The following is a 12,161-nucleotide window of genomic DNA, read 5'->3' as shown; positions in this document are numbered from 1 at the left end:
AGAGAATGCACGAGAGGGAAAAGAATTTACAACCTCCTTTTGAGAACACAAACGCCTGTAAGAGAACTCAGCCGGCTGTGACCGCGCTGTGAGCATGAAAACGCTTTCACACTAAGTAGCTAGCCGTCAGAATGTTTTCGCTCTTCTCTGCCTCACTACAACTTCCCTACCTTCTTCACGACACGCGGTAAGTGAAGTATTAAGAGGAGCAACAAAATGAAAAGTTCAGAGAAAGCTGACAAGAGAGTTGTTTTCTTTCACTGCGCTCGTACACAACATCATGCCGGAGTAAACTTTCGAAGATATCTTATTCTTCCTCCCGCGCGGTTTCTCTTGCTTCCAGAGTTCTTCATCCGGCGAAATGTTGGCGAAAGAGAAGTAGCGAGTCGCCGGGATTATAACAATACATAGCAGGCCGGGAAAAAGAAGTGAAATCCAGACAAGAATTCAATGCTGTCCCTTCCTGGGCGTGCGTGGCAACTTGGTTGTGTTTTGCGTTTTCTCAGGATGACCTCTTGAAAGCTCCTCAGCTCGAAAAAAGAAAAAAATATACAGGAAAAAAAGGACACAATGCTGCGCTGTATAATGGCGCTAACGACGGCCCAGAAGAAGACCACTGAGAGGCTCAAGAAAGCGCATTTGTCCACATTGACTTGAAAGCCCCGATTTTTTTAATAGTTTTTTGTATGACTCACAACTACACTGCCGACAACAGCAACGAAAGCAGCGCGGCGGATGTGAGAAACATTGGCCCACCAAGACTGCGCAGCGGCAAAAAAAAAGTGCAAAAAAAAGTTTCTTTTTTTCCTTTCTGTGTTAGAAACAAAAAAAGAAACACATGTGCATTTGTTCTGTCTTTTGCCAAATTGTTTTTTTCTGCCAATTTCACAGCTGTAGACTTCCGAAAAAAAATATATGTTCCAACTAGTTTGTAATGAGTTTCCTGCTGTCCCGGCCAAAATGCAAATAGTCTCCACCGAATTAGAGGCGTTGTTTATTGTGGATTTAATGCATGCCTTTGTTGCGTACTTCAGGCTGTGTCATTAGAGCAACATTTTTTTTTCTGGCGTTTGAACGCTTTATTTTAGCGAAGAGTCAACTTGACGTTTCGTCATCTCAGGACATAAAACTTGGTGTCCATTTGATGGGCCTTGTAAGCAGACACGAGGCGCTCCTCAGTGCGCCCTGTTTCTTTTTCCTTGACCCTACGGCAATCAAAGCTGCCGAAAAAGCTCGTTAAACGCCACTTATTAACATTTCAGAGATAAAGGTATAGAATTTTAAACGGTGGTGTCTGCGCCGACGTCCTTACGCTAACAGCCGCATTCACATCTGAAAAGAACGTTCGGCTCACGTTAATGGTGAGCGTGACAATTCGTATATACCATGGTCATGTGTCAGACGTGAATTCAACCACTAGCTCAAATAATATAAAACATGCTTCTTGACCATTTGAAATATAATTTTAACTTCTTTGGTATTTGATCTGGGCAGCATTTATACCATGATCCTGATAAAGCGAGATACGAACAGTCTGCAGACTTAAGACATGAGTGAACAGATAAATGCGGGAAAGAGCAGATTTAAACTGGGCTCAGTGAACAAACAACTTGGGGGCAACAATCACGTAGAAAGCAGACGGTCTTCACCGGTGGACTTCAGTTTCCCATTTCGCTTGCCCAGTAAAGCCGTCGAGCATGCTCCGATGATGGCGCAGTGCATCGACCATGCTATGGATGCAACACGCACATGGGACCGCTTTGCCTTCTGCTTGCTTGCATAAGCAGACTCTGAACGCAAGCCCTTGCTATGCCGTTCGCAGCTTGACACTAAAATATGGATCAATAAGGTAACATGTTGGTATCTTACGGGCTCCACAAAATACAGCCAGAATGAAGATTCGTTATGTTAACCGGAAAAAAAATAGGTACCCTATGGAACAGCGGAGCTGGCTTAGTCGCCTGTTGAGAGATGCAAGAATCTTCTGGATCGCTCACGACTGTTTCTTAATGCAGGTAATACAGCTTTATTTCCAAAAACGCGATATCTGTTGTTTTCATGAGCACGACTGGCTTGGTTTGGTTCATGGAGTTTAACGTCCCAAAGCGACTCAGGCTATGAGAGACGCCGTAGTGAAGGGCTCCGGAAATTTCGACCACCTTAGGTTCTTTAACGTGCTCTGACATCGTACAATACACGGGCCTTAGCATTTCGCCTCCATAGAAATTCAGCCCCCGTGGCCGGGATCGAGCCCGCGTCTTTCGGGTCAGCAGCCAGCACCATAACCACTGAGCCACCGCGGCAGCTCTCATGAGCATGAATCTAACCTTCAATAAAACGTATTCGACTAGTTGGTACATTATGTTATTCCGCGAATACGTGTAGAACGACAACGACGTGAAAAGATGTTAGGTGAACAGGAGAGATGAACAAGCGGGAGATGAATTATTTAGTACATTAACTCATAGTGGTACGCGCAATACCGTCATATCAGTTATAAGAAGCTGCCGCTGCGCTGTGGCACTGTGCTACACCGAGCTGTCGCTGGCGTAAACACATATTAAATTTTGGTTGCCACAGTGATTAACTTATCACTTCAACCCACTCTGCTCAATTCACAAACAAAAACTCTGGAGGGGACACGTTAGCTCTGCCTTAAGGGTATGGCGCCATAGCTTTAATGTGTTAATGCCCATGTATGCGGAATTTGTCATTGTCTACCTTACATTCACAGATCTCTGGGAGTGTTCATACGATTTCTGCCGCAGTGGTGCAGGGGTTAAGCGATGCGCCACTGCTCTGCGGTGGCCGGTGATGCAACTGGTGGAGCTTGTGCGAGCCAGGTTGCTCTACCCGAGCAACGCCTCGCGACCAATCATTAACTGCCACTTACCACGGTGGGCAGTTTTCTCCCACTTTGGTGGGAGGTTCTGATGACGCTACAAGGTGACGTCACCTAGGTGGCCCACCTGGCATCTGGGTTGCTTCTCTACGGATCTTCCGTGAATTTTTCGCTCACGGTTAACGACGCCGACGACAACGCAGCCTTTTCTGAGACACAAGCTTCTTACAGCTGTCGCGTTAAAACTGACAGTACGGTTAACACTGCTTAACGCGAAATTAAGCGACAGTTTCTAAGCTATTTTCATTTCGCTGTATATGGCGGTAAAGAATTTTCGAGGGGTATGCATACGGGTATAGTTATAGGGAACTCTCTTTAGTTTTCAAACTCTCCCTGCAGGCAAAACTTCTCCCCCCAGTCCTTGATCGCCATGAAGGAAGCCTCGTAATCTGACAAGTGGCAGTGGTTGGAGATGAGCTAGAGGTGCTGAACCAATGCTCGATGCTGAAAGACGAGGTCTGTGCATGTGTTTCGGGAGGTCATCACAGCAGTGGGAGGAGCTACGAGAGAGAGGGCCCACGCTGTCACAGATGGCGTCTGTGGGTTCAATCCACTCAGCGTGGTGCTTAGCTAACTACGCGTTCCGGTGATGTTATGAGTGACGTCATTGCAACCATCCTCTTCTCATGGCAACCATCTGTGGTAGCCACCCTTTGGTACTGCCGATTATTACTACTATTATTACTACTAGCAGCAGTAGTAGTAGTAGTAGACATGTACTCACTAACCCTTCAGAAAGTCTTACTACAATCCCTACCACTATACTACTACTTACTACTACGGCGGAGACGCTCAACCCAGGGGACAGATTTTAACAGCTATCACTGTAAGGTGTGCGCCAGATCTTTTCTGTACTGTCTGTTTAGTGCCTGTCGTCATGTCTTGTGCTTGACACTCCACTTGGCCTCCATGACTTCGCTTTCGGTGGACAACTCAGTCAGCGAAACTTCGTAGTACAGGCCTGATGCCTGACTTCTTGAATAAGACTGCTACCTCACACCACCGATGACTGAGCTCCCAGCACCGGCTGATCACGTAGCAGGTGAAGAAAGCCCGCAAAAAATTCGGAATAAAATCATCATACGCATTCAGGTGCGCAACATTCCATCTCGGGGGCTGGCGTAAAAGCAGTAAGAACACAAGGGCTGGGTTACTCGTTCCATAACTCTAAAGCTTGTCATAACTTTAACGAGGGGCACATCTTATCTCACTCACGACCAACAAAGGGGCCACAGAAACGTACATGGGCATTGTTACTTAAGCCTCGGCACTTTTCTTCGGTCATCATTGTTATTTCAGGGCACTGGAGATGAGATCAAGCCAGTGATGTTAGCTTGATATCTTTAGTTCTGACATGCCCTTCACAACTACGGTAAATAACTGCTTCCAACTGTTTATCTAATATTAGGGCCTTCTGTTGAGGCAAGATTGAGCTTCGTATTTCTTTCATTAGCTCACTTACACAAGTATTCATATTTCTTGCTGGAATCTTAGAGTATTTGACTTGATGCGAATGAAGCAAACCAGGCTTTCATTATTTCTTGTCTTCGCTTACATAACAGCTCCAGAACCAAGGGGCACCAAAGACGCAGTAACTCGTACTTGCCTTTTGCTCCCCGTGCGCCCTGATTTTAGTGCTGTATTGCAAAGAAACGCTGAACAAAATAGCCAAGCAGTGTGTACTGCCTGATTCCTCGTACTGGCGAGCAGCGGGGCAGCCGTCTCGGTGTTGAACCGGGTTCTTAGAGACATTTCAGTGGCTGCCATAAATGCTTCACTTCGAAAGAAGCAGCAGTCTTTTCATCTATCCATGACTACGCAACGCCCCAAAAATACCTACTTGCCGAATTTCTAACTTTTGTGGATCAGACTCATATTCTGTCCTTTTGGACTTGTTTTCGGCGCAGCGCCTTATCGTGACGGAAGCATGGCCGCGCTGCACACTCGCACTGCCGTATCAGATGCTTCCCTCATCAACCGAGTGCCTCGGGGCGCTGGTCCGGCCTCCCCTCCATGTCCCCCGGCGTCTCGCGACGTCTCCATCCTTGAGAGGGCCCGAACGCTCTCACGCGAGAACGCGATAATGACTCGTAAACAGCGCGGGACGCGTTTCCCAAGCCAAGAGACGGAGCAAAAGAGAAAAGGAATTATGGAGGGAGCGCCGCCTAGGTCCTACGGCAAAAAGAAGGAGCAGAAAAAAAAAAAGAGCAAGAGTAAGAGGGTGGCTCGTGCGGCGAGCAGAAAGAACGGGGTGCGAACGTCGCGAAAGTGGCAATTGCCGCTGCTCCACACAGCTCGCGCGAAGACCTACGCGTACGTTTTTTTTTTTTTTTTTTCATCTCCGCGAGAACGATCCGGAGCGAGTGGCACATTGGAGGCGACGATGGAAGGGGGGTCGCGGCGAAACTTTTCCTCGGCTTTTCTATCGGGTCGGCTCGAAGAGACGCAGCTGGCTAAACGATGCCGTTGCCAAACGAGCCACCAGCGCGACCCGCCGCCGGAGGAGCACAGGGCGTCTATGCGGGGCTCGGCAAGCCTAGGCATCCGATTCAATGCCAGCGAGCCAAGATCGATGATGGTTTGGGGACCCGGAGCGGGTGGTGGCAGTGGTCCGCCTCCTCGCTGCTCAGGTCCCCTTTCTCCCTGCACTCGCCTCTTCCCCTCCGTCTGCCCGAGACGTCCAGCCAGGAGTGGATGGATGGATGCGCCCGTGCCTGGCCCAGGGGCCCCCGAAATAAAAGGAGGTGTCGCGCGAGAGCGAGGCGCGTCCGGGTATATATACCACAGTATAGAAGAGACGAACAAGACCGCCACCAGCGGTTGGCGCGGCGAGGGGGCGCCGAAGGTATACACTGGCGTGCCTCTTTCTCAGGGAGACAGGCCCGGCGAGACCGGAGCCTCGGGAAGAAGAGGAATGATGAAAGTATAGCCTTCCTTCCCTTTTTCTTTTTCCCGTCGCTTTGTTCCCGGCGAAAGGAGTGAAGAAAAGGGACGAATGATAGCGCGAGGGAAAGCGTGAGCGACATGGATCCTGCTCTTTCTCTAACGATCACAAAGGAGAGTGCCGTCCGCTGGAAGAGCGTAGTCAGCGGCAGCGGTGGCAGGCTGGCACGCGGCCGACCGAACCCTCAAAGGGCCCGTCGGCCGTCCTCTTGTGTGGACAGCGCGGACAGCGAAGAAGAATAAGTGGCTTCTTTCGGGCGGCGTAAGTGCTTGCGCATCTGTGGGCGCGAGGCAGCTCTTACAGCGATGGTTATACAATGAACCTCCTTCGGGTAAACGGTGCAGGCGTCGTAATACGTCGTAATCTTGAACGCCAACGTTCAATCACTGCTTAGAGAGAACGCTAAGTAGGCCGGACCCATTAGAGACATGAGCGCCAGCACGTGGACGCTCTCAAAAGCGTGTCACCTGTGTCCACGAGGTACAGGTGGTTTACATCGAGATATGCTGAATTATTTTTTTTTGTATAGATGCTTGTTGAAATGACCGTACAAAGATTATTGCATGGAGAGCGCGCTGCTGTAGGGTAGGTTCTTTGTGTGTCATTCCACGTTTCACAGGACGAAAGCGTTTAGTTTCTCTGGATTTTTAGAAGGACAGTATAGGTCAGGAATTCCAAGGCGACTGTGTTCGCCCTTGACCCCGTTGGTGAACTCTTGCTGTTCATCGCACATTTTAAAGGTCCAGCGGGAGTGTGGGCGAGAAGTGTCGCCTGCCAGAGATTTTTCGCGCGGGAGGTACAATGCTAGCATCACGCCTACAATATCGACATATCAGTTTCCGAGAAAGCCTGCGTTTACTCGCACTATTCCCATTACAGATTGGGTCCCAGGCACTGACCTCTTCGAGCGCATTTTGGGAGAGATCGAGTGACTCCAGCCGGTCGCCCACTCCTCGAAAGGCGTCCAGGTGAATCTCGGACACGTTGCTGTGGTGGATGAGCAGGTGGGAAATCTCCAGGCCATCGAGCAAGCCGGGCGGGAACCTTTCCAGACTGCGATCGGAAAGAGGGGGTGGGAAGAGAGCTAGAAACAATAGCTCAACCAGCGTGTAGAGCAGGAACAGAAGACAATAGAAAGGAGAGAAATGAAGACCTTCGACGGCATTGCTCGGAGGCGGTTTTTACCTCGTAACGGCTGCGAGAGATGGCCGCCATGAAAGAGTTCCGGCGTTTTCCACCGAGCTAGTATTCAACATTCTGTTGGGCAGTCAGGCTTTACGGCGGCAACATCTCGAGCACAATTCATACAAATTCTCTCGTTGTAAGGAAGCAATTACTCACTAGCAACCCCAGAAGCCCAGCCGTACGGCGATAAAGTAAAGCTGTACAGCTTTCACAGAAGCTTAGCAGCTGAAAAAAAAAAAAAAATTCGTCCTGGTCCAGGGTTCAAACCCGGGGCTTTTGCTTATCCGGGGCAGTCGTTCCACCAACTGAGCTAACCAGGAAGCCTAACATAAGCCACGGTGAGGCCGCATTGATTAACGACTCCAAGGAGGAACGATGTTAGTCCTCTGTGTTTTAAAGGTATTCCCCAATGTGGAGTGCGCTTGGGTGGATACTAATGATTAATTGCTCCCTTATTAGAAAATTATTCAACCTCAGATGATCCTCTTACAATACAGTGGGCATTCTCTTGTTCCATGCGGTGAGATTTTTGGATTCCGCGTATTAACAGCGCTTTTAAATGAGCTTCGCAGTGCATCTGATTGCTACAAACGGGTGGAGAGAAAGCACATAATTTGTAAAAAAATAATAAACTTGAAAAACTGAGATTATGTTCAATGAGAATTTATTAGGGAGTTTGAAGCACCACGTGAATGCCGAGAAGCGTGAACCATGCGTTTAGCCTGGCTAGTATTTGGCTGAAAACATTCATTTGGACTTAAACTCTGGCTGTGCAGCGATGCTGCTAATTATGCGCATAGTAAAATATTATACTGTTATGTTTTCACTATTTGAATAAATTTATTCGTACCAAATCCTTTGCATTAAGAGCGCGCAAGTTTTAGTGAATCGTTTCTGGGAGGTTTGTCCCGAGAACAATTGTTCTTGGAGCTGAATCTGTATTCTCGGCGAAACACTAGCCAAGCCAAGCGCTTCCCACTTTCTGGAGTTCCCACTTTCTGCGGTGGGTGACTGACCACAGCGTCTCCTTTCCCACTGCAGGCAGTTTCCACAAACACATTCGGGTGCAGAGGACGGGGAAGAGGCTTGCCTGACTTCCTTGATCTTGAGGTAGAGCACGGGGTGCTGGGCGTCGGCAACCGCGGCCAGCGACTCCCTGAGGCGGTCGGCTCGCTCGATGCGCTCGCAGATGACGTCCAGGCCCTTGGTCTTGTCCGAGCACTGGCACGAGGGCCCGATGCGCTGCCGCGAGGGGCATGCCCTGTGGAACCACTGCGCCCCCGCGCACCGCGACAGCAGCAGCAGCGGCAGCAGGAGCAGCGCCGCCGCCGACACGAGCCGCCGCACCAGGGCGACGCGCATGCTGCTCCGCGCCCCGCTGCAGCTGACGACGACCACGGGCCGGCTGCTGCTGCTGCTGCGAAGCGGAGGAACGCCTGAGCGAACGCTCACTGACGAGCACGGCGGATGGAGCGCAAGCAGGGGAAAGAACCGCCAAATCGTACTTCGACCGTGAAAATGCTTTCGCAACACCTTTTAACACATTTTTGGGTGCTCGCTGCCAGAGCTCACCTAGATCTAGGACCACCTAGCTTTCGTGGATGACAACAAATGCAACTCACATCTCTGTTAGCGTACGCCGCGTACATGGGCCCTACAACTGTATATCTGCAGTCGCCGAGCGCAGGGTTAACTGAAGGATAATCGGAGGTCGATGAGAGAGACCATTTTTCTGCAGTGGACGTATACATAGGCTGGTACTGTTAGTGATGAATATGATGGCGATAATGATTATATGGCTACGTGGCAACGGGGATAGTTATCCCTATAATTCAGATGGGCCTGGAAGGCGAAGACGAGTCAAAGGTACCGGACAACGAAGAAGGCAGACTGAACAGAAAATGCCGACTTCTGAGCTCCCATAACTAGAATCAGCAAAGTAAAGGTGATGTTATTCGTTACCAGTCCAAAACGCTATTGGTGGAAGCTCATTTCTGCAGAAGTTGTCCCCAGCGTTTACAAATACATTTCAGAATCATATGCTTCATCACAGGTGAGAATTTCAGTCCTTTCAAATTGCAGTATACACTCACATCTGGCAGACCGCATTGTCAAGTGCAACTGCTTCGACCCCGCGTAAAGATGCACGAAGCGTTAACAAATCGCAGCACTTTCAATACCTTGTCTGAAATTTTGCATCCTTACCAGTAGAAAAAGTCTTGAAACGAAGGCTAGATGAGAACACACCACGCACGACGAAGCCAGCCGCGTTGCAATGCAGAAAATAAAAACAGCTAGACTGGAAGTGTTTCTCAAGTAAAAAAACAAGAAAAGAAGCATATCCCAGCAATGTCCCAGCAAGCACGGCCTAGCAAATGAGCGCCTGGAAGTGTTTTGTTCCAGGCGCTCATTCAGGAATTGATCTGTGGAATATCCGGCGTGCTCTTTCCCGCTGTATCCGCAGAAAGTAAGCCCCAGACCAATTCACATTTGCTGTCCTTGCAGGGAAGACCGACTGACACGTCACGTTTGGCTCTCGGTCAGTCACCCGTGTGCTATCATATTATTTGCCGACCCGCTTCAATGGGCCATCATTTTTGCGCGTTTACCGGATGAAGACTCCATGCCTCGCTCTAGCCTGCGAAACGGAAGGTGCCAACTGATCGTTGACACAATGTTTTGCTCATGCGCAACATGGAGCTTTCAGGCATTTTTTTTTGTTTCAATCGAGCAAGCACGTGCTACAATTTTGACACTCCAGAACCTGACCGAGGCTGATGAGATCAGTGCACAAGGTGCTGCGCTAAAAGCAAAGCCAGTGGCGCGGAAGGGGGATGTAACGGGATGCAGCACGGGATCACGTCGACTCCAAAAGAAGAGGAAGCTGACGCCGCGTCATCGAGGCAGTGGATCGACGATCACGCCTTCGTTAACATCGTCCGAGACGCTGATGACGACACGCTTCGCGAGGGACCACTGCATCATCGTCCCGCTAAACACGGTGTCACAGCGACAGCCCTGAGTGACGTCGATCGTGCGCACAGCAACTCCTGTGACAACAAACCAAACGACGCAACGTAGTCTGAAGGGGGAGACAATAAGAGCAACACCAGCGACATCGCGCTCTGCATCACGCTGGCGGAGCAGGAAAAACTTCTCGAACAGCGGTGGCGCCTTCCAAGAGAAGGAAGGGTCTCCGACCAGCCGAGCTGTTCTCGCTTCCGCTCGCGAGACGAAGTAGCTGCAAAGACAAACCAGCCGCGAGCGGCCAAGAGGCGAGTAAATAGTTCTCTCTTCACATTCATGCCGCTAAAGAAAGAAAAGGGTCGGCCGACCGTACATGAACGAAGAATGAGGAACAATCGCGGAAATACGGACGAACGGGAGAGGAGGCTTGTGAGGGGCGTAGCTGGCTGTCCTGAGAGCGGGTTGCTTCTTCGCAGAGAGCACAGACAGCCGCAGAAGAAGCGGCGGCAGTGCCTTTGTCTATCGCTCTCATCTATTCACGGCAGCTCCGAACGCCGGAACAAGACGCACGCTCGCTGAGGCGCCAAGCGCAGACGCTGGGAGCAACCGCCGCGAACAGAAAGAGCCGGGCACGTGGTGAACGGAAGTGAGCTGCATGCGCCTGGAGTGACCGGCGTGCCTTCTGTGTGCGACAGATCTGCCGGCCGGGCTTCGTGTTCAAGCCAGAGCCGTATGAGCCTTCAGTGTGGCATAAGACAAAGTGGCACGCATTGCTGTCAACGCGTGCCCACTTAGCTACACATTACTAAAATGATGAACATTGCTCAAAGGCACAATTCTTCTTTCGTGTGAATTGTGCGTTAATCATTCAGCGCCAAGTAAAGTTATCATCTACCGTTATCTTATGATTTTTTGCCAAGCTCTTAAGTGTGTGATACAGCGGTACGTTCTGTCGTTGCACTGAATACTTTTTATTTGTGTATCATCTTTGAATGACGCACTCGTGAGCTGTTCGTAGAAGCTACGACCACAATTTTACAGCGAAAGCTGCTATAGCTTTGGTTCAGCCATAAAGCATTGCATTCTACCATGGAAACTACAGCGCCAGCCATGAGGCCTTAATTACTAGGCGAATTTATATCATTTAACCAAATAATTGTACTGAAGTTAATTTAATAAAATGAATTCAATTCGACTGCCATCTGTCAATCATGGCAAGTGGTGGTCACCTGCACAGAATAGTGGAGAGAGAAATCCCCTCCCTAAAAGGGGAGAGGGAGGATGGACGAGTGGCTGATTGGCTTGGAAGCTTATGGCGAGTGCAGAAATGCGCAACCGGAAATGCGTGTCATGTCATGGCGAGGGCGGAGGAATGCGCAACCTGAGGATGGTTCCACTGCAGAATGAAGGGCTATGAGGCTTTCGGTGATCCATACGCTAAGCTGTCAAAGTCAGCCCTACAAATTTTCTTGCTTTGAAGAGCACATTAAGTCTCAGAACTGGCTCTAAAAGGCAACTGGCAAACGCAAATCACGTACCATAATAATCGGTAAACGAGACACGCTCCGAAACCAGTGAATAAAAACATATGTTTTCTTTTCTGGAGCACCCCGGGGATCAGTAATATGAATGCGAGCATAATGCTTCTCCTGTCTCAGCGGGATTTGCGAATAGCGCTGAGAAAACATTGTGTGCTACGTACACTTTCATTACTTTGTTCTTCCCTTTCACACATCAAACAAAAATTAATGTCTTCCGCGTCACACCGCGAAAAAGATCAATATTAAATAATCGACTGGAGGTCTATAGAGTGCCGGTAGAAAAGTGTCTAGTGTAAGCACCACTTGCAGTTGTGTTTGGTCGGATGCTATGGGTAATTATACTTCCTCATTAATACTAGGGTTAAAATAGCAATAAAGAAGCACGTAAAATTTTCCGTGATGCGTAACTCCCCGACTAGAAAATTGCTTGAAGGTAGAGTTGTGGTAAAGTAAGTAAGGTTTATGGTTTATGGTTTATGTGGGTTTAACGTCCCAAAGCGACTCAGGCTCCATTCGCCTCCATCGAAATTCGACTGCCGCGGCTGGGATAGAACCCGCGTCCTTATGGTTAGCAACCGAGCACACATCCACGAGGCCACCGCTGCGGACGTTAAGTAATCGT

At 49.5% G+C, this 12,161-nt stretch overlaps 1 protein-coding gene across 3 annotated transcripts in view; it reads right to left on the bottom strand.

Moving 5' to 3' along the window:
• Positions 1-12,161, bottom strand: part of LOC149365052 (uncharacterized) — a 347,207-nt gene that overhangs the window by 72,720 nt on the left and 262,326 nt on the right. For 2 of the 3 annotated variants that reach the window (XM_089575126.1, XM_089575128.1), the window contains 2 exons: positions 8,122-8,448; positions 6,746-6,899 (listed from right to left, as the gene is read on the bottom strand). In XM_089575126.1, the coding sequence (XP_089431252.1) occupies positions 6,746-6,899; positions 8,122-8,393 (426 nt within the window). In that variant the 5' untranslated portion in view covers positions 8,394-8,448. The remainder of the gene's footprint in view (positions 1-6,745; positions 6,900-8,121; positions 8,449-12,161) is intronic. The other variant, XM_089575127.1, reaches the window with a different exon arrangement.

Source organism: Amblyomma mixtum, chromosome 2 (genome assembly GCF_055824585.1).
Source record: "Amblyomma mixtum isolate Tamu chromosome 2, ASM5582458v1, whole genome shotgun sequence".
Classification (NCBI taxonomy): Eukaryota; Metazoa; Arthropoda; class Arachnida; order Ixodida; family Ixodidae; genus Amblyomma; species Amblyomma mixtum.
Note: the sequence above shows the minus strand (reverse complement) of the source record. Positions and strands in the feature narration are given on the sequence as shown.